The sequence below is a fragment of the Macaca nemestrina genome, chromosome 1 (genome assembly GCF_043159975.1).
Source record: "Macaca nemestrina isolate mMacNem1 chromosome 1, mMacNem.hap1, whole genome shotgun sequence".
NCBI lineage: Eukaryota > Metazoa > Chordata > Mammalia > Primates > Cercopithecidae > Macaca > Macaca nemestrina.
This window is the reverse complement of record NC_092125.1, coordinates 214894257-214918255: the sequence shown is the minus strand read 5'-3', so window position 1 is coordinate 214918255 and position 23999 is coordinate 214894257. Positions and strand designations below refer to the sequence as shown.

The window sequence follows — 23999 nt, the reverse complement described above, 5'->3', positions numbered from 1 at the left end:
AAGGCCTTCTCCAAATGCCCTTTGCAGCATGGGATTACCTGTGGCTTTTCTGGAGCTGCCTCATTCACTTTGCAGAGCAGGTTTTCCAGCTGTGGCCGATGTCCCATCAGCTGATGATACACTCGATCAGCTTTGTCCAAAAGCGTATTGATGTTGGACACAGCCTAGACAAGAAAAGACAGGGACCTGAGTGAAGGCTTTTTAGCTGATGACTTTCCCTGAGTAATCCTCATTGCTAACCATTTACCAGAACATTTCCTATGGGTCAGGCACTGTGTTTCACATACATTATCTCTGTTCTTCACAATAATCCTTCCAGTGAAGTGGGTATATTATTTCTAATAAAAATACAATGCACATCTGTGATACATAATAATACAATGCTAAGAGAAGTAACTTATACTAGGTTATACAAGTATTAAAAGTATGGCTGGAATTAGAATTTCTGTCCTTCTGACTCCAAAGCGAAATGTTCTTCTGTTATCCCTATAGGTGCCCCCTTTCCACTGCTCTTTAATATCTAGAACTTCACCCCCCTCATATCATGTAGGCTGGGAACTAGCACTGGACAAGTTAATACCGAGGGAGGACCAACAGCCTCAATATGAAGCAGTCTGTGGAACAAATACAGGGCAAAGCACCCAAATCCAAAGTTATTTGTACCTGGAGATACTCTAGTTTCATTACCAATCAACACTTTTCTAAAATCCTGTGCAAACCATGTCTTCCAATATAATACACCTTACACCATTCTTTGCTCCCACCCAAAAGCTGGGTCCTGAAACTGGTGTTGAGTTGAAGGCTTGAGCTAGAAAGTAAAGTGCACTGCACTGTACCAGCTCTGCCCAAAGTACAGATCAAGGCCACAGCCCTGAGTCTAGGCCAAATCTGGCCTCACCTTCTTCCGGTCTTCTTCATTCTCAATGGGATCCACGGCACAGCAAGGTTTGGCATAGAGCATGAAGTCGAAGCGGGCATATTTACAGAAGCCACAGGCATTGCAGAGGAAGGGATCCTTTTCATCATAGTTGATGGATCTGAGTAACCAAAGCGTTTGGGTCAGTGAGGTGACAAGGTTGGGTGGGGTAGAGGTCACTCTGAGGAGATGTATTGTGCCACGTTTACATACTCTGGTAACCACTGCAGGGGCTACTGAAGGGACAATAACAAATGAATGACTTAAGCAGCCAGGTAACAAGAAAGCAAGACCCAGAGCTAAACTTCTGGACCTCGCTCCACCTTAACCCTCCACCCCTGCCTCAGGACAGGCACACTCGTGCACACACGCACATATACACACTCTCTCTTCTTCCTCTTCCCTTTCTACCCTTGAACCCACTCTATAAACCCATAATTCTCTAAATGTTCTGAGGGAATCAGACACTGCAATCGCTCACACTGACACTGTTATAGAAAAACAACAAGGAATGTGCACGGCACACGGCCTGGCCTAGGGGACGACCACTGACTTACCTGCATTTGTGACACTGGTACACATTCTCTCCACAGTTGCCACAGACTCCTGGGTTGGCAGGGACTGAGGCACTACAGCGTGGGCACTGCAGGGTCTCTGTGGAGGCCTGGTAGTTTTCATAGAAGTCTGCAAACTCAATCATCAGATTGGAGGCCACAATGGGCAACGGCAGGTCAATCTTCACCTCTGTCTGCCCAGGGGTCAGCTGAACCTTCTTGGCTTTGTGCCAGCGAGCTGGCCTAGGAAAGACAGACAGCCTTGAGATTTTCTCATCTCACCTTCAGTGATAACAGTCTGATGAGACAAAGAGGAAGACTGGCCCATGTATTTGTCTAAGGCAATTAAGTGGTTACTCTAAGGAAAAGAAATCTCGCATATAATAGGAAGCCAGTTTAAAAAAAGTTTTCCATTACCTCTTCTCTATAAAAAAAGAAAAGAACATATGAGTGCTTTAAGCTGTTATATATGATACCTTTTGAAATTCCAGGAAAACAACAGAAGCATATAACAAGGGAAACTATGACTCCAAAAGCATGCCACACTGAAGCCTGTAAGAGGTGCAATGATGATGCATGCCGCCAAGTTCCCATCCTGACAGCAACCATGGAAAGATAAAGCTAGGCTGTTTGAGAGAGGCAGAGGACGAAAATCAGGGTCTGAACCAAGTGCTAAGTCAAGTCATAAAAAGGAAGGTATGTAATAATTTTGGGGTGATTATATTCACATAATGAGAGCTAATATTTACTGAGTACTTACTATGTGCTAGGCTCTGTTCTCAGCACCTGACACATACTAACTCATTTAATCCTTAAAATAAAACCCTGGAAGTGGGGCCCTACCTCCATTTTATACTTATAGAAACTGAGGTTAAGCAGCTTCTCCAAGGTCACAGAGCTACGTAGCAGAGCTGGGATCTGAACTCAAATAGTCTACCAGCAGCTCTGCTGACTCCACACAATGAAAAATCAAACCCACCTCCTCTGGAGAGGAATGGGTCATCCTAATGCGCAGCATCTACTTTCAGGTCACCAAGGTGAAACTAGGCTTTTCAAGGCGAGAAGAGAAACCTCCCTAGGCAGCCTTCATGGCCACATGCTGCTGTGGTACACAAGCCTTATTCTGCCTCTTGGAGTAACAGCAATACTTCCATCCTGTGTGCAGAACAGCTCTGTAAGTCTTACCATTCAAATAGCATCGACCTGTGTTCTCCATCCAGTAGCAATGCCTGAGAGTTCAACAAAAGGCGACCTGTCTCTGTGAAAGTCAACACTATAACCCATGTGAGTGCCTCTCTTGGCCTATATACGACATTCAGTCACTGTGCTACATGGGCTAGGAAGATCCAGTATCAGCAGATATAGAGGAAAGGCGCTATGCAGAAATCGAAGAGTGTGTGTACTCAAGAAGCTTCTTGAGAAATAACTTCCTGCCCTATGAGCAAGAGCATAGCTGTCTTCATCCAAGAAATGACAATTACTTCCCAATACAGAAGGTTTTATCTAAGACTAGAACTTTACATAAGAATAGTTAAAATGGGCATGAGAAGCCTGGAGGTCCCCACACTCAGCTTCCCCTCCCTAGGAAGGCTGTTGAGGAGCTTCCACAGACCCCTATGGCTCCACTGGACTAATTTAGAAATAATCTTTGTCAACATCCTTAGAACTGTTGTTTCACTTTTGCCCTTCAGTCATGAATGGAGTGGCCAAGAGGATGCACTAGGCCTCTAGGGATGTGCTGCCTTACTCCATTCCAGGAACCAAAGGCAGCAACTGAGCTTGAGCCTTACAGACCTGCTGCCCCCCCCGAGGCCTAAAAAGCCCGTACTTGTTTTTCAACTCCACGATGGCCTGCACGGTTCGGTTATTATAATACAGGTTGATGGTCCGCACCATCTTGGTCCGTTTCAGATCCCCGATTTTCACTGTCACTTTGCTGATGGTGTGACTGCCAATGAGCTTCACAACCTGCTGGGTGGTGGTGTACCGCGTGTCCACTTTAATGGAAGACAGCTTGATATACTAAATACAAGAGTTCACAAAACATGGTATTAGTTCAAGACTCATACTGCCTTTTAAAAAATTCATCAATGTAACCCACTCTTCATCCACAAGATGAAGTTTCTATTTAATTTTTTAAAAAATATTTTGTAGAGATGCGGTCTCACCATCTTGCCCAGGCTGATCTCAAACTCCTGGGCTCAGGGGATCCTCCCATCTTAGCCTCCCAAAGTGCTGGGATTATAGGCTTGAGCCACTGCACCCAGCCAAGTTTCCATTTAAGGTAATAAATGTGGCAGATAAAAATTCCTACTATTGGTGACCAACCATTAGGAGAGGAACATCTATGTGATAATGATCCATCTCTGGAAACAAGAATCCCACTGGACCTATAGGCCTCAGGACTGTCCATGTACAGACGTTACTTACACAGAACGGTACTTCCGGGTTATTACACACCAGGCAGGGATCACTCTCCAGGTAATAGCCATCAAACTCCACTAAGCCAGACAAAGTGCTAAGGAAGAAACCAGTCTTAGCATGAATAAATTTTCATCTTAGGAAGCACTGAGCTTCACAAAAAAATCATGAGAAAGCCATGGCTCAATGCACCCCAAAGTGAGCCCCACTCTAATGAGAACTCAAGGACACAGGAGAAATCCCAATAGGATTACGAAGTCACAGGAAAGAAATTTCAACTAACTGACCTTAATGTTTTCTAATCTTTGATCTATCCTTCAGAGGAATTCTAAAAAGTAGTAAAATTTGACTCAAGAGTCACAATTAAATTTACTAAAAATCATTGAACTGTACATTTAAAATAGGTGAACACATAAATGATCTCAATAAAGTTTTGTTTTTTTTTAAAGAACAGTCACTACTAAACCACAGAAATAATGCACTGTCAATTTAACCAATATCCTCTTATAAAAGTTTTTTTAAAAAAGGAAGACATTTTCTTTAGATTTGTTTTATCCTATTTAACTTAAACCCTTGAAACTAAAGACCTTTTTTTTTTTTTGAAACAGGGTCTCACTCTGTCACCTAGGCTGGAGTGCAGTGGCTTGGCTCACAGTTCATTGCACCCTTGAACTTCTGGGCCCAAGCCATCCTCCTGCCTTAGCCTCCCTAGCAGCTGGGACCACAGGTACATGCCACCACGCCTGGCTAATTTTTTAAAAATTTTTTGTAGAGATGAAGTCTCACTATGTTGCTCAGGCTATACAAACCTTTCTACGTTACTATTCAGCAAACCCTGAACACAGCAATGACATTTTGAGTACCTTCTATGTGCAAGACCCTGGGCTACATGGAGGGGACTGGAATCTCAACTAGGCAGATTGACTCTTCTCTCAGGGGCTTGCCAATTCCTATGTAAGAGCCTATCAACATTCAAATAACTCCTCAGAAAGCTGACTGAGCTTCCCACAGGTAGAAAGCAAAATAAAGCTCACTTATAAATGTTCGAGTTGGGGTGGTTGGTAAGAATATGGTTTTGAGTCCGCAGAATCTCCACAGCCTTCTGCGAATACTCCTTCAACTGAAAGAGAATTCAGTAAAGAAACAAGTTAAAGCCCAGGGGGAAGTCTTATTGGAAAAGACTTTTGTCTTCTGCATTCTAGCTGAATACTGCCCTAGACGTACCAGACTTCTCAGTCAGAATCATACAAAGCTGGGCCTAATTTCAATCATTTAAATGGATTCTATCTCCTTTAGAAGTTTCCACGAGCTTTAGTGATAGGTGGTACGCTTTTCCAACCTGATGGAGGAAGATCATTTTTATTCTTATGGAGAAGCCATAAAGGTTAGCTAATTGCAGAAGCATTTTCTGGTATGTAATCAGAGCTACCAGCAAAACCAGGAGCACTTGCTTTTCCAAGGAACTGTAATGAGTTCTATCTTCTTTCCCCACTTGACCTTGACCTACTTCCTATGTTAAGTCAGATTTGCTAGTGTATACTGTCTACATCACAGACATATTACAAGTGCTTAACAAGAAATGCAAAATTGGATATATTTAAAAGAGATTTTGTATATGGACTCCCTGAATCTGGGTTGTTCATAATATTCTTAACTCAAGAGAAAAAAGGCTAAATATGGCAAGTTGGCCTCTCTGACCATAAAGCAATTGTTACCTTCTTCTCCGTTTGTGGCGTTTTCAGGGAGAAATATCCTAGTAGGTCCACAAACTGGGCAGCCTTACGACCATAGGCTGGGAGTTCTGGCCAGATGGACCACATCAGATCTAGCAGGAGCTCCTGCTGAGATTTGCTGGAATTTCTGTAGATATATGACAGCTCATGTTACCAAGCAGCAGAAAACCCTGAGGCATCTGTGTTTATCACCGAGGCCCTGGTATTGTTTTTACAAATGTATCTATGTCCCCACAATTATGGGTTAAGTTTGAACAGTTTTGTTTCTCTTTTGACAATCAATCCTACCAGATGCAGCATAGTCATTTGCTGCCTCTACCTATCACCCAACATACCCCAGAGCAGAAACTGAGCATTTTTTAGCCTACAGAGTCAAGCTCAGTCATGTTACAAACCCAGAAATATAGCCTTCTGAGTAGAAAACAGATCCTCTCCTGCCTATGACATCAGTTTAATGGCTAAAAAGCAGACAAAGATGAAGAAATCTCTAAAGCACAAGAGGATTCAGGCTGGCTAACTACTGACTCTGTGACTGTACGTAACTGAAAACCAAAACAGAACTGCGTTACACACCCTGGCCTCAGACCCTTGCAGATCTGCCAAACCCAGCCCTGGCCCTACCTGTAGATGTGCAGCGTCAGACAGTGGGCCTGCCAGCGCACCGAGGAAGAATTGGACTCCAACAGGAAACAACGCAGGAACTGGATCAGGGTTTCCTTATCGGCAAATTTGTTCAGCTGGTTCACCAGAGCTGTGCACAGCTGGTCCTCCTGGCTGCCAGAGCTCTCACCTGTAAGATTAGGACAGGACTGAGGGCTGAAGAGTAGGAAGAAGTCCTCTAGGGTCCTAAGGCCTGGGCTACCAAATGGGGAAGTAAGGAACTCTGTCCATTTCTAAAAGTTTCTACTGAATGCTGATATTCTGCAAAACAATTTTGAGTTGTTCACTGGGGGACAAATAGGTCAGCCCCAAATGAGACATACATGCAGCACTGGGGATGCAGTGGTGAGCACAACTGCCTTCCAGACAAGACATACAATCATGACACTGAAAAACCACAGGATAAAGTGCTATGTAAGCTGGCACTGAACAAATACAGTGACACTGGAGGAGGAACTTCCTTTCGAGAGCTTCCAATAGGCCTGCACAGAGATGTGCGATCATTAACTGGGGGAATGTGAACCACTACCACTGGTCTCAACCCTGATCACCGATCTCAGGTCTCCAAGGACCATGGAAAGCAGTGCAGCTGACAGTGAGGATCAGCTAAGAGAGCTAACATTTACTGAGCATTTACCAATGTACTCAGTCACATTTCACTTAACTCTGATGGGAGCTCCACAGAGAAGCTGTTACTATTTCACAGAATAAGAAATTTGGCCTACTAAAAATGTTCAGTACACTTTGACTTTTCTTATTATTGTCACTTGGTATGAGAAGTCATGCTGTTTAAGGTGTCACGTCAGTATAATTGAACATGAGACCGAAAGTAGACACTAGAGAACATTTGGGCCTTAGGTCCCCTGTAAATCAGGATTAAAAGACCTTTTGCAACAGAACAAACCAGGTGCTCCAAGAGAGATTTACACACACCACTGTGGTCACAATGACAAGAGGGTGACCCTTACCATCTTTCTCCTTTTCTTTTTCTTCTTTCTTGCTCTTCTTAGTGGAAGACTTGGACTGTGTTGTGGCTTGTCCGGAACTGGCAGCCACAGGGGCTGAGGAGGAAGAAGCACTGGAGGATCCCGCAGAGGCTGCCAGTGCAGCGAGCACTTTGCTGCCACACAGAGCACAGGAGAGCAGTTGCAGCAGCACTGGGGACACGCCCTCGTCCACAAGGAAACTGACTTGGAGGAGGAAGTACAGGACGGCTGCAAGCAGAGGAGACGGTGGCTCAGCTCTGAGATGACCCCGACCAGACTCACGAGAACCAAAGCAACGTCCCCCTACAGCTGAGACTGCCTGTTCTCACCAGCTTTCTTTGCCATGTCCTCTCTGCTGGACATTGTGAAGAAGTTATACTTTCTGTGGAAATCTCTGAAAAGTATTATAACTACACACTGACCAGAGGCCCCTGCTCCTTTGAATAAGGGGTTCTCTAGACTCCACCTACTCCTCTTTGGCTTTACTGTCACTACCTGGAGGTCAGAGACTCCTGCTTTGTGCTTCCACAGCACCCCAAACTTTGACTACCAGCCCTTACCACTTTTTTAGATTTTTACTTGTCTTCTTTGCTAGGCAGAGTTCTGTCTAGTCTGTGTATCTTGTTCATAGCTATATCTCCAGCATCCAGTTCAGGGCTTGGCATATAGTAGGCCTTAATAGTTCCTGAATGAATGAATAACAGCAATCAAAAGGAGCAGCATTGCTTACAGTCGTCTTTGATGCAGAATTTCTGCCAGTTGATGGTTCGCTGGGCGGCAATCTCTGCACAGGCTTTCAGGTGCTCCATCTGAAATAGGAACCAACCGTGGGAAAGGAGTAACTCCACCATGCTGCCCAGACAAGCACCACACCTGCTGCCTGGAGCCATCTCCCTGGCTCTGGACTACAAGCTGAACATGATCTTCTGAGCAAGGCAGGTGCTTGCTGGGAAGTCTGGTGAACCTGGCACCATGGCCCACACACTGCTACAACCACTCCGGCTCTTACTGAACCTGCCTTTGTTCTACCCGCATCCCCGCGCGAGGTGCTGTTTTCAGGAACCTTCAGACTACTCAAAAAGGCAACAGCAAAAGATAGACTATGACCTAAGAAACTACAATTCAGTTTACTTTTCTTGATATAAACACAATAGCAAGGACACGAGCTAGCTAGATTAAAGACGTTCTTTCTAGGTTGTTCACGTACCAAATACTCAGTTTACTTCTCTAAGTCCAAATAGTTTCTCTTTAGGGAGTAATACATTTTTCTACTTGAACCTTCATCATTTCTTTAGTATTCAAGGGTAAAAACCAGAGGTGCATAAAGAGGTCAATTCTGGCTAGGATGTAAGCAAATGGCACTGGTAAGAAGCCCAGGCCACTCACCTCACAGTGGAGGAACTGCTGCCAGGTGGGACGAGAGTGCTGAGGGGGACATCCCAGACCCTGAAGCCAACTACACGTGGTACAGCACCCAGACAGGGGTCACGGATTTACCCTCATCTCAGCCCTAACCATGCCATTGTCAACACAGTTAAAAGCCCTGCATTATTACCTCCAGCCCTATTACCTACTTGGCTGAGCCTTATCACATGCGCCCTCCCTGCCCTACCAGGTCCCAGCCCTCGTACCAGGCTGATGAGTGTGTCATATTGCAAGGCGGAGCCTGAGCTGGCTGTAACCACACTTGCCCGGAGGAATATCCCCTGCTCTTCTAGCAGCTTCTTGATCCCACGCACATGAGAGTCCAGGGTGTGCAAATCCCGGAGCTGGCGGTACTTCTCTTTGGATCCACAAATGAAAAGCAGAAGTTTGCGGACTTGACGGCGCACAAATGGAGTCTGCTGGATCATTAGGTACTTGAGGAGAAAAACACCATAAAGAGTAAATGACTCTGGGACTGTATGTATATCAACTGTGGCTCTCACAACCCGGGTTTTAATAAACTGTTCTTAAAAGCTGGGGAGAGGCCGGGCACGGGGGCTCACACCTGTAACTCCAGCACTTTGGGAGGCCAAGGTGGGCTGATCACTTGAGGTCAGGAATTTGAGACCAGCCTGGCCAACATGGTGAAACTCCGTCTCTACTAACAATACAAAAATTAGCTGGCCATGGTAGCACTGCCTGTAATCCCAGCTACTAGGGAGGCTGAGGCAGGAGAATTTGTTGAACCCAAGGGGCAGAGGTTGCAGTGAGCTGAGATCGTGCCACTGTACTCCAACCTGGGCCAACAGAGCAAGACTCAGTCTGGAAAAAAAAAGCGGGGGGCTGGGGAGAAACACAAACCAAGCTATTTCCTCTTGACCAAACCAGCCTCTCTTGAACTTAAGTATCCTTTAATGAGACCAGGAGAAAGAAAGGGAGAGAAAGAAATCAGAGGAAAATATCAATATTCATGTATATCTTCCTTGTGCCCTTAGGAATCTACAGGGAAGCTGGCCTCCACTTCAGCCCACCCAAACGGAAACTATCAAGAAAAAAAAAAATTCCAAATCTCTTTTTCAAGTAAAAGAGCTAAAGAAAAGTTTGGGTTGGTACAACTATGTAACTCGAAATCCTCATCTGAGGTTTGCTAACAGATTATTCTTCCCAGAGTTAATCTATCTCAGGGTCGCTGTGCTGGTTACTAAGGTTATTAAGCTATTGTCTCTCAGTTCCCAACCCACCCACCAACACTGCCCAGTGATGCCCAGGCCAGAATTATGCCAAGTGCACTACTTCTTTGCCAGCTGGCTCCCTCTTAGGTTCTGCCAACAGAGAGGGACGCTGGCAGCAGGAGGAAGAAGGGGCTTGTTTCTTCCCATCTCCCTGCAGTCCTAGCAACAGCCCTGAACCCTGGCCGCCACAATGAGTTCTAATCATCAGCTTCTCTCACTGGTCCCAGAATCACCCGCATCACATCCCCGCAGGGCACCCGCTTCCTGATAACTGCTTCTGGCAGTTACTATCCCTGTGTTACCTCAATGTTTCCTTTTTGCCTTTTTTGTTGTCCAAGAGCATTCACCCAATTTCCCATATTGAAATCTCTCTGTTAAGATAACTAGTATACTTTGTTTTCCTGACAGAACCTAAATTATTAAACTTGCCCATTATGAGCACAAGTGGGGGAGTTCAACACACAGAATCAGAAGGTAAAGTATGGCTTGCTTGATACACATCTCCTACAGTTCTACCCACAGTATGTTCCAGAAGGGCAAGACCAAGACCTGCAAGGGAGAAAGGAACTCTGCAAGGGGAAATACCGAGTGAGGACGAGGAAGAAAGGGGCCCACAGAGGCGAATGCAGATGTGTCCTCAGCCCAACAAGCAAGCAGCTTGGGACTTTCACTTACCTCAGAGAGAAAGTAAAACCACGAATGGTCAAAGACAGGAGGTGGGATGCGGGAATTGGTGTCAGCAATCTTTTTGATTTGGTACGGAAGCCTCAGCACCATTTCTGTTAGAAGCTGAGTATAGGCCTCAAACACATCAGCAGCATGGCCCTGGGAGAAGAAAACTTGCATGAGAACCTGTGACTGTCGATTTTCCATGACCAAACTTAGGAAAACCGCTGGCTCACTAGGCATATTACATGTTGGAGGTGGTAAAGGGCGCCTTTCAGAGCTGGAATCAAGACTGACTGACAGTTTATTCTACAAACTCAGAAGGCCCAGGCTTCTGGGGGCAATTTAATTACATGCAAAGGTTACAGTGGAGACAGACCTCACTTCTAAAAGTCCTAATATTTCACTCTATGGCTTTTGACACTGGGTTGACTGTACTCTGCTTACATAAAAATGAGTGCTAGAAAGACCAAAAAAATTGGAAAAAAAAAAAAAAAAAAAAAAAGGTAGTAAGGATCTCTGACTTCTATGAGATGTATTCTATTCCCTAGAACCAAAATTTCCCATGATAACAAGAAATTGTTAAATAAACCAAGGCTGTCAAGATCACTAAACTCGGCCAAGATTCCTGGCTTCATGTAACACAAAAAGGCAGAGGTAAACGAGAGATGTGAGGAAAGTGGAAACAACAGCTATCCTGCAAGTTGTGTGGTCCCATAAAAAGAATCTGTAAGAGTTCGAGGGCACAATGTGCCTCACATATTCAACTCCCAGCTATTCATCGGTTCTGTATCAAGCACTGGAGTTGTAAACAGTAATAAAATACGGTTTCTGCTGAGAGTGTAGAGGGGAAGACAGGTGAGTGAGTGCACAGGGTGCTCCGGGAACCCAGGACAAGGCTCTCTTGAGCAGACTTGATGGCAGGGAGTGTGTTAGGGAAGTTTTCCCTGGGATCCAAAGCTTGTGCTGAGTCTTGAAGATGGGTTAGGAACTCACGAGGCAGGGGAAGAAAGGGGAGCAGAGGGAGAGGAAAGAATTCCAGAAGGGACAGCACGAACAAAGGCAACACGTCACATCTTGGGAAATGCACAGGCTGGCAGGGCTGCGTGTAAGGTGTAACAGGTGACAAAGCTAGAGAGTCAAGCAGGTGGCTGGGTCCTCCAGAACTTTTTGGCCTATAAGTTATGGAAAACCACCAAAGAGTCATGAAAAAACAGCAAGACACAGTCAGATCCACACTCTATGCCTATTGTATTCCTCCCCTACTCAAAGCTATTCTAGGGGGGCAGTGAGGAAGAGAGTGGTGATAGCAGTTAATACGGACTGGGCATTGATACATGCTAGGCACTGTGCTAAGTCCTTTACAAACGGCACCTCATTCAACACTCACAACAGCCCTATAAAGTAGATACCATCTGCATGCTCATTTTCCAGCAGTAGAAGCTGAAGGTTAGGGAGGTTAGACAGACAGAACTTCTCCATGCTTCAAGACTGGTAAGTAAAAACACAAGACGGGACTTATCCCAGATTCATCTGATCAGGAGGCCCATCTTCTTAATAATACGTTAAAGGGCCTCTCTGTGGTGACAGCACAGGGAATATCTGACATACACGTCATGACCCACAACTGATGACGTTAGCTTGTACCTTCTCATCTTTTTCTAAACTTAATGTGAAATGAGATAACTGAGATTTCATTCAAATCCTCCAATTTACAAAGAGGCAGGAACCAGAATCCCATAGAAGGTTGGGAGAAGTGGAGTGCTCTGAACAAAGGACGAGTGTTTCTTTGATGAGGGAAATATCTCACCTTCACATACTGGCGGAGAAAGAATGGGCTCATGTCAGGTGGGGAGGAGGTAGTATGTGGTTTCAGCAACTGGCTGGTAGCCACAGGCTCCTCATCATTCTGTTGGCTCTTCCAATATTCCAGCAGTGATTTGAGCACATGCAGGCAGTAGTCCACAGCCCCAGAGCTCAGCAGAGCTGCTGCTGTGGCACTGGAGATGAGGGAAGACGACTGGGAGACAGAGAAAATACAGAGATGGTAAGAATGGCTTGTAAAAACAATGTGAAATCCGGGTGGGTGTTGGGGATGGGAAACACACTCACAATAGTCCTGGTTTCTATGGCAGTGAGTGAATCAGGCTCTTGCACTGAAACTTCCCCAAGGAAGTTTGTGAGGTTTTTTGGAACTTTTTTGAACAACCACATGGTAAGACAAAGAAACACACCTGTTCTCAACTCTAACCTTGCTACACACACACGTGCCAGAGGCCAGGGAGGCAAGATTAGATAACCTTTCGCCCTGGAGGGGATGGGTTTCCTCTTTTACCGTGAGCAACTAGAAAATAAGCCCAATTCAAGAAGGAGAGAGAAAACTTTCCATTTTAGGCACTTCTGAACAACCCCACCCCACCCCCTATACAGTCTTCCATAGAACCAGCTTCCAAAGGAGATGGGGGTGAGTGATCACATGCATAAAAAAGTAGGAGAAAAGCTACTGTAAATAAGACCATTAGAAGAGCCTTGCAAATCCCAGCAAACCCCACAGCTCCTAAGCTCATTAAGATTGGATGCAGTTCAGCCTCAATTTCTACCTTCTCTGCTTTGTGCTAATCTCCTTTCACCACACACACATCGCTTTCTCTGTGCTTTATTACCATACCTTATAGCAACATACACTAGGGGAATCCTCTTAGCCACTCTGTGCCTTGCAGAAGAGAGCCCTGCTTTTCAATAATGGAACTTCCAAACCCTTTAACCCCTCCATTGGAGGGACTGTTAGCAAAGACTAGGGTTGGAAGGGATTCCGAAAAAGGTGGAGGTTCTGCTCTTGAAAAGGTGACAGCTTAGAATCTTACTCCCCTCAGGGAACAATGGCTTTATTCTTACAGAGGACTAGCACCCCTGCGCTGGCCCTAGCACTACCCAGACAATCCTCTTACCTTTCCCCAAACCCATAAACCCAAAGCAAAAATACCTCACATATGGAAGACTTGGATCCAGATTTGGTGCGGGACATGAAGACACTCAGGAGTCTCATTACTACCAGATGGACTTCATTCAGGGCGCTGCGCTCATTCTTCTTGGAGACATCCTGCAGGCCAAAGCACAAGCCCAGAAACCTCTACTTACTTGATGCTTGAGGCATCCTCTGAACAAGATCCCTTCAAATCAAGCCCATCAGCCCTAAAGTGTTCCTTAGATTGAATCAGACACAAAACAACCCCCAGTATATCCATGGACTATACATGGGGTACCCAGAGCCCGATACACTTAGGAGGTCATATTAAGATATGAACAACTAATTTGATGTTTTCACCTCACTGAGCACTAAAGGTCCATGAGGGTAAGAACTTCATCTTTGCCCTCAACTATGCTCAGAGTCCAAAACTATACTCGGGCCAAAGCAGACCCTGAATACACTTCTGTTGACTCAACAGAACTGGAGCCCTCAGTGGATGGTTACCCCTTAAAATAAGGTGAAGTTGCTCTATGAAACAAATGGGAACCTGAGGAAGTATCTCAGCCAATCCTGTTTCTCACACAGATTGCCTCTCAGATTTTACCTTTTTATCCATACCCAACTCAGCAATAAGCTGGGAGAGCAGGTTATCTAGGGCCCCCTTATCTTTCTCATCTTCTCCATCCAGATCTGTAGTGAGCATTAGAATGACCTAGAAGTCAAAGAGAGAAAACACAAAACCCAATTTCCTAAAGAAGAACGACTTGAAATACGGGGTGTTTCAGAAGAAACCCTCATCTTCCTGACATCCCTATCAATCATAACTGTAATCCATTACAGCGTTCTAAATTCCCAGTATCCAAAGCTTCAGTGTTCAGAGTCAGAAAAGTCAAATTCTGATATATGCCACACTTGACGTTACAAAAAATGTTTTGTAAAAAGTTTGTAAAATTAATGGACTAACCTATATTATATCCAAGCAAAGCAGCTTGAGAAAAGGTGGTACACTGAACTAAGAATTAAAGAACAGTTTTGAATCTGAGGAAGACAGCTAGTGAGTGGAAGAACAGCTATTAGCCCACTAATATCAACGAAGAAACTAGAGACTCAGAATCTCAGGAGCGGGCTTTGCACCGGCTCTGTCAATAACTACCTGGAAGAACTTGCGCACTGAAAAAATTCTCTGACCCTTAGCCTTCTCATTTATAAAATGAAGAGCTATAATTTGTAGCTCAAAAATTAAATTGCATTATTCTGTGGCCTAACACCAAACGAAGGCTTCCAGGTCCTCTGCAACAGAGATGCGGGCATGCTTAAGGGTAGTCCAATCATGACCTGACAGAGACCCAGGTGAGCTAAGAGATACCTGCATGTACGGGATGGCCCGGACACCCCCAACGTTGCGTAACTGAGGCAGGGTCTGCAGTAATCTCTCCAACAGCATTAGACGGACCATGTGCAGCCTAAAAGGGTGAGGAAAAGATAGAAAACATGAGCTGTACTCCAACAGAAACCAGCTGAATATAGTTCCCTTCCCACTCCAACCCTGCTACCAAGGTCAACAAGAAGCCTAATGCTTAGGAACAATCTCCAGCATTAAAAAAAAAAAGTTAAGAACTGCCTACTTGGTATGCCAGTCAGCAACACAGAAGGAGAGATCTCACTCTGTTAAAAGAAAGCAAAACTATTCCAAAATACAACTGATGGCACTGAAAGAAATCCTACTACAGGAAAGTTCAAAGTATTTCCCAAGCCTCCAGGCCCTGGTAGTTCTCAGTTTCAAAGTCAAAGCTCCAACTGCAAGATTTATGGCTTTTTTCTAGTATGCGGCCCTATTGTGCCTCCAGACATTATTTTCTAGAATTCTTCTATATACAAATTCTGTATCACCCAGCTGCAGTGACCCAGCCCTTTCTTTCTCACGTTTCCCAAATTCTTATAAAGTCCAGTCACTGCTCTACTGTCTCACACCTTGTTCACCATCATCCTAATACAATATTCTGTTTCAACGTCACACTCTCCTACTGGACCCATGAGTTTTCCCATATAATCAATTGGCCATTACCTAGCCTTCATCTGCAGATATACAGCTGACCTTCTGTACTAAGTATGTGCCCCTGGATCTCTAGCTAATATGCTGATTCAAGAGGATGATGAAAATTAATTAAGGTCCTGCTGACAATTTGGTTGCCAGTCTCCCCTAATACACAATCTCATACAGATTAAGAATATAGTTGCTGAATAAATCAATGGATTCACTTTCATAATTAGTAAATGGTCCTTGTCTCATTTTTATCTTAGAGATTATTTGTAAGAAACCACACGCCTATTTTTTTTTTTTAATGTGTGATTTTCATGTGTTACATATCCTAGCAGGTATCCAGAATATTTTCTTTTTCTTTTCTTAAAAAGAAAATTTTTTTAAATACAAAAAAGGACCAAAAAAAATGTTTTAAAGAAAACAGCTGGGCATGATGGTGTGCCTCTAATCCCAGCAATTCAGGAGACTAAGAAGGGAGGATTGGTTGAGCCCAGGAATTCAAAGATGCAGTGAGCTATGACCACACCACTGCACTCCAGCCTGGGCAACAGAGCTAAAGTGAGCTACTGTACCCAGCCCAGAATCTTTTCAAAATAATACAAGTCTGGATGAAAGTACAGGGTCTAGGGTTGGGTGTGGTAGCTCATGTCTATAATCCCAACACTTGGAGGCTGAGGCAGGAGTTCAAGACCAGCCAGGGAAACATAGCAAGACCTCATCTCTACAAAAAAGTAAAAAATTAGCCAGACGTGGTGCCATGTGCCTATAGTCCTGCCTCAGGAAGATCACTTGATCCCAGGAGTTCAAGGTTACAGTGAGCCATGATCATGCCACCGCACTCCAGTCTGAACAACAGAGCAAGACCCTGTCTCTAAAAAAAGAATGAATGAAAGAAAATATGGGGTCTTACGTGAATTATAAATTATTATGATTCTAAAAAGAACTCAAAGGAATGAGCTAACTGTTCTTCAGAACACCATGCACGTGTCTGTTAATAATTAGCCAAGCTAGGTGGGGACTACAAATGATTTAAGAATTGTTCAAAGATGGACCAGGTACAAGTGAGGAAAGGTGAGATGATAGCAGCAGTTCAACAGTTTCAACATAAAACATAAGACAGATTTGTTTTGAGATGGATTAATATCTTCAGATTTGGAGACCATACACGCAAATATACACACATGAAGAAAAAGTCAACAAAATGAGCAGAGTCTAGACTTGGACCAAGATCACAGCAGAATATTTTCAAACATCATTCATTCATTCATTTTGTTTTCTGAGCCTAGGACACCCTGTTGCCCAGGCTGGAGTGCAGTGGCACAATCACAGCTCAGTGCAGTCTTGACTTCCTGGACTCAAAAGATCCTTCCACCTCAGGATCCTGAGTAGCTGGTACCACCGGCGCATGCCATCATGCCCGGCTAATTTTCTTATTTTTTGTAGAGACAGGGTCTCCCTGTGTTGCCCAGGCTGATCTCAAACTCCTGGGCTCAAGCGATCGTCCCACTTCAGCCTCCCAAAGTGCTGGGATTACAAGTATAAGCCACCAGACCCAACCTATTTTCAAACTCTTACACAGTACTCCTAAAACTTTAAAAAAAAAAAAAAAAAAAAAAAAGTAAACACAGCACCAAAAACTGCAGTTTCCTTTTCTTTAGTGACTTAAAGTAAAATTCTGTTTTATTTAAAATAATTCATGTTTCAACTAAGCAAAGAGAGAAAATAAAACCAAAAAAATTTTAAATAATTCATTAACCAATTATTTAATTAACTTATTCATGAAAAAAGGTTAACTTAAAACCACTATAGAGAATTCCATTGTCAATATGGCTAGGTTACCTAAATTCACCCTCTTCCTAAAAACAAATGAAAATCCTAAGAAGATATAACACCATTTTAGAAGCAGTGATGAGTCTCAAGAGATTTAAAAAAAAAAATCTACAATCCACCTGGTTCATGCCTGTAATCCCAGCACTTTGTGAGGCCGAAGTGGGCAGATCATCTGAGGTCAAAAGTTCAAGACCAACCTGACCAACATGGAGAAACCCCATCTCTACTAAAAATACAAAATTAGCCGGGCGTGGTCACACATGCCTGTAATCCTAGCTACTTGGGAGGCTGAGGCAGGAGAATCACTTGAACCTGGGAGGCAAAGGTTGCAGTGAGCCAAGATCATGCCAATGCACTCCAGCCTGGGCAACAAGAGTGAAACTACGTCTCAAAAAACAAACAAACAAAAAAATCTACAATCACCCGGCATGTTCCCAACCATGGTAAAATTAAACTATAAACCAATAACAAAAAGATAAATAGAAAATTCCCAAATGTTTAGAAATTTAGTAACATACTTTTAAATATCCCATGGGCCAAAGACTAAATTACAACAGAATATAGAAAACAATTTGAATTGAACAGCATTGAAAATACATTATCAAAACACAACATTATCAAAATATGTGAGCTGCAGCCAAAGCAAGATTAAGATGGAATTTTAGAAAAAATACGTTGTTTCAAATATGGTTGTTTTTTTTGTTTGTTTGTTTGAGATGGCGTCTCACTCTGTCACCCAGGCTGGAGTACAGTGGCATGATCTCGGCTCATAGCAACCTCCGCCTCCCACGTTCAAGCAATTCTCCTATCTCAGCCTCCCAAGTAGCCGAGATTACAGGTGCACTCCACCATGCAAGGCTAACTTTTATATCTTTAGTAGAGACAGGGTTTTGCTTTGTTGGCCAGGCTGGTTTTGAACTCCTGGCCTCAAGTGATCAGCCCACCTCAGCCTCCCAAAATGATGGGATTACAGGCGTGAGCCACCGCACCTAGCCGAATATGTATTTTTAAAGTAGGTTTAAAATACATATGATTAAATGATTTAGGTTTGTATCTCATGAGCCAGAGATAGAACAGGAACAACAGAACAACAACAAAAAAAATAGTAAAAAATGGTAAATAGCAAAAGAAAGGAAATAATAAAAAGCAGGAATAAAATAGAAAGCAGACATACAACAGAAAAAAACCAGAACCAAAAGCCAGTTCTTTCAAATAAAGTTGATAACTCCTAGCAAGACTGACAAAGAATAAGTCACCATTGTCAGAAATGAAAAAAGGCAAATCACTACAGATTGTCAAGACATTAAAAAGATGAGGAAAAAAAAAATATGAACAGGTTTATGCCAGTAAAACTGACAACTTTAATAAAATCAACAAATTCCTTTTAAAATACAATATACCAAAATTGAAACCAAAATAAATAAAAATAATTCTCTAGCATTTAAAGAATAAACCTAATTTTAAATCTTCCCTTACATAAAGTCCAGACTCAGATGACTTCACTGGTAAATTTCTCTAAGAATTTATGAAAGAAAGAACACTAATCTTATACAAACTCTTCTAGAGCAAGAGAAAAGGGGATCATGCCCTGACTTATTTTATGACGCCAGAATAAGGTGAATATCAATCCCTGACAAAGACATCTCAAAGAAAAATGATAAGCCTAAACTAAAAATTAGCAAATCAGGTCACGTGATATAAAGGATAACACACCATGACTAAATAGGTTTAATAATAGAAAAATCAATTAATGTAATCTATAAACTTAAATAAAATAAAGAAGAAAAACCATATAAGTGATTCAATACATGAAACACAAGAAACTGGAAATCTTGAAAAACCCATTTAATATAAAAATCTTCCAGCAAACTAGGAACAAAATTTCCTTAATCTGATAAATATCCATAAAAAACCCTTGCGCTAACATCACACTTAATGAGAAAGTATTGAACCTTTTCACCCTGAGTTTGGGAATGAGATAATGTTCATCATCACCACTTCTTTCAACATTGTACAAGAGGTCCTAGCTAATGAAATAAGACAAGAAAAGAAAATTAAAAGGTACGAAGATTGGAATGAAAAACGTTAAACTGTTATTTGCAGGTGATAAGATTGTGGACGCAGAAAATCCACTAAAATCTATCATTAGAATAAATAAGTGAGCTGGGTGCAGTGGCTCACACCTGTAATCCCAACACTGGGGGGCTGAGGAAGGAAGATCACTTGAGTCCAGGAGTTCAAGACCAGCTTGGGCAATCGTGAGATGCTGTTTCAACAAAAAAATAAATAAATAAATAAATAAATAAATAAATAAAATAAATACTAGGCCGGGTACGGTGGCTCACACCTGTTATCCCAGTACTTTGGGAGGCCAAGGTGGGTGGATCACCTGAGGTCGGGAGTTCGAGACCAGCCTGGCCAACATGATGAAACTCTGTCTCTACTAAAAATACAAAAATTAGCTGGGTGCCAGGTGTGGTGGCACATGCCTGTAATCCCAGCTACTCAGGAGGCTGAGGCATGAGAATCGCTTGAACCTGGAAAGTGGAGGTTGCAGTGAGCCGAGATTGTACCACCGCACTCCAGCCTGGGCAAGACACTCCAAACTCTGTCTCAAAAAAAAAAAAAAATTAAAAACAGCTGGGCATGGTTGCATGCACCTAGCTACCCAGGCAGGAGGATTCCTTGAGCCTAGGCATTTGAGGTTGCAAAGTGCTTTGATTGTGCCACTGCATACCAGCCTGGGAAACAGAGTGAGACTCTGTCTCAAAAATAAATAAATAAATACAAACAGCTGGGCATGCTGGCATGTGCCTAGTTACTCAGACAGCTGAGGCAGGAGGATTCCTTGAGCCTAGGCATTCAAGGTTGCAGTGAGCTATCTATGATTGTGCACACCAGCCTGGGCAAGTAGGACTGTCTTAAAAGAAAAGAAAACAAGAAACAACAAGAATAAGTGAACTAAGAAAGATGATCAGATACAAAGTCAAAATAAAAGTAATAATGAGCTCACTAGCAATTAACAAGTTATTAAGCCAAAGATGTAAGCAGAACTCAGAGACAGATTTTAGGGAATTTTGAAATTTGACAAGTTAAGGCCAAGATGTTCTGAAGGCAACTTGACCCTCTGGTTGCCAGGACCTCACAGGGCATTTGGAATAGAAATAAAAGCAGAGGATCTTCCTTAAGTGGGGAAGGTTTTCATTTTTTTTTCTTTAGACCTCCTCTGTGGACAGTAGGGAAGGTCTTCAAAGAGAACCTCATAGAAGAACCACAGAAGGCTACACCCTCACTTTAAAAGTAAACAGTAATAAATGACTTCCCTTCACACTCTTCCCTGCACCTGCACCTCCCGCCCCACTCTAGCCTAGGAGCCTAAAAGAAAAACTACCTAACTGAAACCTTAACACTGAGAAGAGGGGAGGAGAAAATGAATAGCTGCTGAGAATATAATCCAGTTTATACATTTGTTTTCCTTTTAATGCTTTTGTGTCCTATTCAATAAATCTTCACCAAAGCCAAGTTATGAAGACATTTTGTCTTTTAAAAGTAAGAAGGTGTTACCCTTTGCATTTACATCTATAATTCAGTTGATTTTTGCATATAAGATCAGGTCAAGATTCATTTTATTCTATGTGCATTTCCAGCTGACCCATTATTATTTATCGGAAAAAACCCTCCTTTCCCCCATTGTACATAAGTGTCACCTTTGTTACAAATCAGATGACCAGGTATGTGTGAAGCTGTTTCTGAACTCCAGCCCATTCCACCAATCTATTTGTCTATCTTCATACCATTATCACATGGTCTTAATTACCGTAGCTTTATAATAAGTTATAGTTCTATAAAGTCCTCTAACTTTATGAATTTTCTTCAATATTGCCTTGGCTAATCCACATAAATGTTTGTATCAACTTGTCAATTTTAACACATAACTCCAGCCAAAATTTATGACTAGGATTATATGGCTCTATATCAATTTGAAGACAATTATCTTCACAATGAGTCTTTCAATCCATAAACATATTTCAATTCATAAATGTAGCTCTTCATTTATTTAGGTCTTTAACTTCTCTGAGATTGTGCAGTGTTCAGAGTAGAAGTCTTACATATCTTTCTAATTTATTGCTATGTATTTGATGTTTTTTAATGCTACTCAAATAGATCAAGAAATTTATAATAAGCACAAGGAACACAAAAGAAAAAGAGATTTTAAGAGACATGAAGAAGAGAATATGATGGTCTAACATCTATTTAACTGAAATCCCAGAATGAAAAATAACAGAAAATAAGACAAAAAGAATATCTGATAAGATTAATAGATGAGATTTTTCCAAAATAAAAGACACTAGCCCACACATCCAAGAGTCCCAAATACTACTAAGCAAAACAAATGTAAAGAAATAAATCACATATCCTGGTAAAATTGCAAAAATAATGACAAATGAAGATCTTAAAAGTAGCAGTAAAGACATTACTTTCAAAGAAGCAACAGCTAAAATAGGAGGTGATTTCTCATTGGAAATAACAAAAGCCAGGAAATAATAGAATACCATTTTCAACTAGGGAGGTCGGGGGTGCTGCCAACCCAAAATTTTATACCCATCAAAAATACATCCTCAAATGTAAGTTCAATAAAGTTATTTCCAGACCAACAAAATCTGAGATATTGTAAACCAGCAAACCTCCCTAAAGGGAAATCTAAATGATACAGTTCAGGAAAAAAATGATCCTGGATGGGAGGTCTCAGAGGCATAAAGAAATGTTAGGCACATAAAATGGTAAACATATGAGTAAAACTTCAACAAACACTGACCATATAAACTATAAAATTCTAAAGGCTTTAAGAAGACATTAAAAAAGTTAAAACACACAAAAATGATCATTTATATTGATAAGAAGGAGTAAAGTCTTCTAAGATCCTCATATTATTCAGAAGGTGTAGCTATTAAACTTCATTTTGAATAAGGTAAGTATGCAAGTTAAAATGCATAATATAACCACTGAAAGATTAAAAACAGAGTAAACAACTTCCAAACCTGCAGAGTTGGAGGAAAAAAGGAAAAAAACAGGAACAAAAAATTAGCAAGTCAACTCAAAAGAAGGCCAACAAGGAAAGAAAAGGATACACATAGAACAAATAAGAAGCACAAAGTAATAGCAGACATCCATTCCAAATCTGTCAGCAATCAACATTAATTGTAAATGAACTCAACTATATCAACTAGAACACAAAAGTAGACTGGATTTTAAATTTTTTAAGTAAATTTTAAAAAAATCATAGAGACCAAGTTAACTGAACATAAGGGAATTAACCTAGAAATCACATTAAGAAAAATATTAGGAGATTTTTTAAAAACTCTATCAAGGCCGGGCGCGGTGGCTCAAGCCTGTAATCCCAGCACTTTGGGAGGCCGAGACGGGTGGATCACGAGGTCAGGAGATCGAGACCATCCTGGCTAACACGGTGAAACCCCGTCTCTACTAAGAAATACAAAAAACTAGCCGGGCGAGGGGGCGGGCGCCTGTAGTCCCAGCTAGTCGGGAGGCTGAGGCCGGAGAATGGTGTGAACCCGGGAGGCGGAGCTTGCAGTGAGCTGAGATACGGCCACTGCACTCCAGCCTGGGTGACAGAGCGGGACTCCGTCTCAAAAAAAAAAAAAAAAAAAAAAAAAACTCTATCAAAATATCTATTAACAGAACCAGAGAAATTCATCCAGAGAAGTAAACGGCTTACATTCAAGCAGTAGGATATAGAGAATGTGGAAGGCACTCTTTGATGCCCCCTTTAAATGTCTCTGATGCCTGACTACATCAGGCACCATATTTTTTCCCTGATAGAAATCAGTTAGTTCAAAATTCTGGGCCAGGCACAGGGGCTCACACCCGTAATGCCAGCACTTCCGGAGGTGATGAGCAGATCATTTGAGCTCAGGAGTTCCAGATCAGCCTGGGCAACACGGCAAAACATCATCTCTACAAAAAATACAAAAATTGGCCAGGTGTGGTACCGCACACCTGTAGTCCCAGCTACTCGGGAGGCTGAGGTAGGAGGATCACCTGAGCCTGGGAGGTTGAGGCTGCAGTGAGCTGTGTTCACACCACTGCACTCCAGCCAGGGTGACAAGAGGGAGGATCCTGTCTCAAAAAAAAAAAAAAAAAAAAAATTCTGACTTACCTATTTTTGCACTAATGTAACAACTACTGGCCTCAACAAATTCAACAAACATTATATCTTGAGTCTTATTTTTCAGGTTTGTCTTCTATTTCTCTAGTTACCTCTGGGATAAGAATACATTCACTTCACCAATCTAGCACCAAACTCCACCACAAAAATGGATTAGGATTTTATAGATCACTTTCAGTTTCAAAATGCTTCACCACTGGTATTTCTAGCCATAAGCATGTATTTGCTATGTCTTATTTCTCCTTCACCTTATGAACATGCTGAACAAGGAGCACTTCTAGGACACCTAATACGTATACCTAAATGTTGAGCCTCCAGCGGTGCCATTTGTAAAGAGGATGCCGTACATTGAGTGTATGGATATTGATGAAACTGGAAAA

The 23999-nt window shown here is 42.3% G+C and overlaps 1 protein-coding gene across 7 annotated transcripts in view; it reads right to left on the bottom strand.

The window, feature by feature from the left end:
- The window catches only part of LOC105483121 (ubiquitin protein ligase E3 component n-recognin 4), a 140140-nt gene that overhangs the window by 42223 nt on the left and 73918 nt on the right, over positions 1-23999 (bottom strand). For all 7 annotated transcript variants that reach the window (XM_011743792.3, XM_071099420.1, XM_071099424.1 and 4 more), the window contains 16 exons: positions 14928-15024; positions 14166-14273; positions 13577-13693; positions 12404-12613; positions 10603-10752; positions 8902-9129; positions 8001-8079; positions 7253-7498; positions 6246-6414; positions 5607-5751; positions 4926-5011; positions 3901-3988; positions 3299-3492; positions 1474-1713; positions 899-1037; positions 39-164 (listed from right to left, as the gene is read on the bottom strand). In XM_011743792.3, coding sequence (XP_011742094.2) covers positions 39-164; positions 899-1037; positions 1474-1713; positions 3299-3492; positions 3901-3988; positions 4926-5011; positions 5607-5751; positions 6246-6414; positions 7253-7498; positions 8001-8079; positions 8902-9129; positions 10603-10752; positions 12404-12613; positions 13577-13693; positions 14166-14273; positions 14928-15024 — 2422 coding nt within the window. The remainder of the gene's footprint in view (positions 1-38; positions 165-898; positions 1038-1473; positions 1714-3298; positions 3493-3900; positions 3989-4925; positions 5012-5606; positions 5752-6245; positions 6415-7252; positions 7499-8000; positions 8080-8901; positions 9130-10602; positions 10753-12403; positions 12614-13576; positions 13694-14165; positions 14274-14927; positions 15025-23999) is intronic.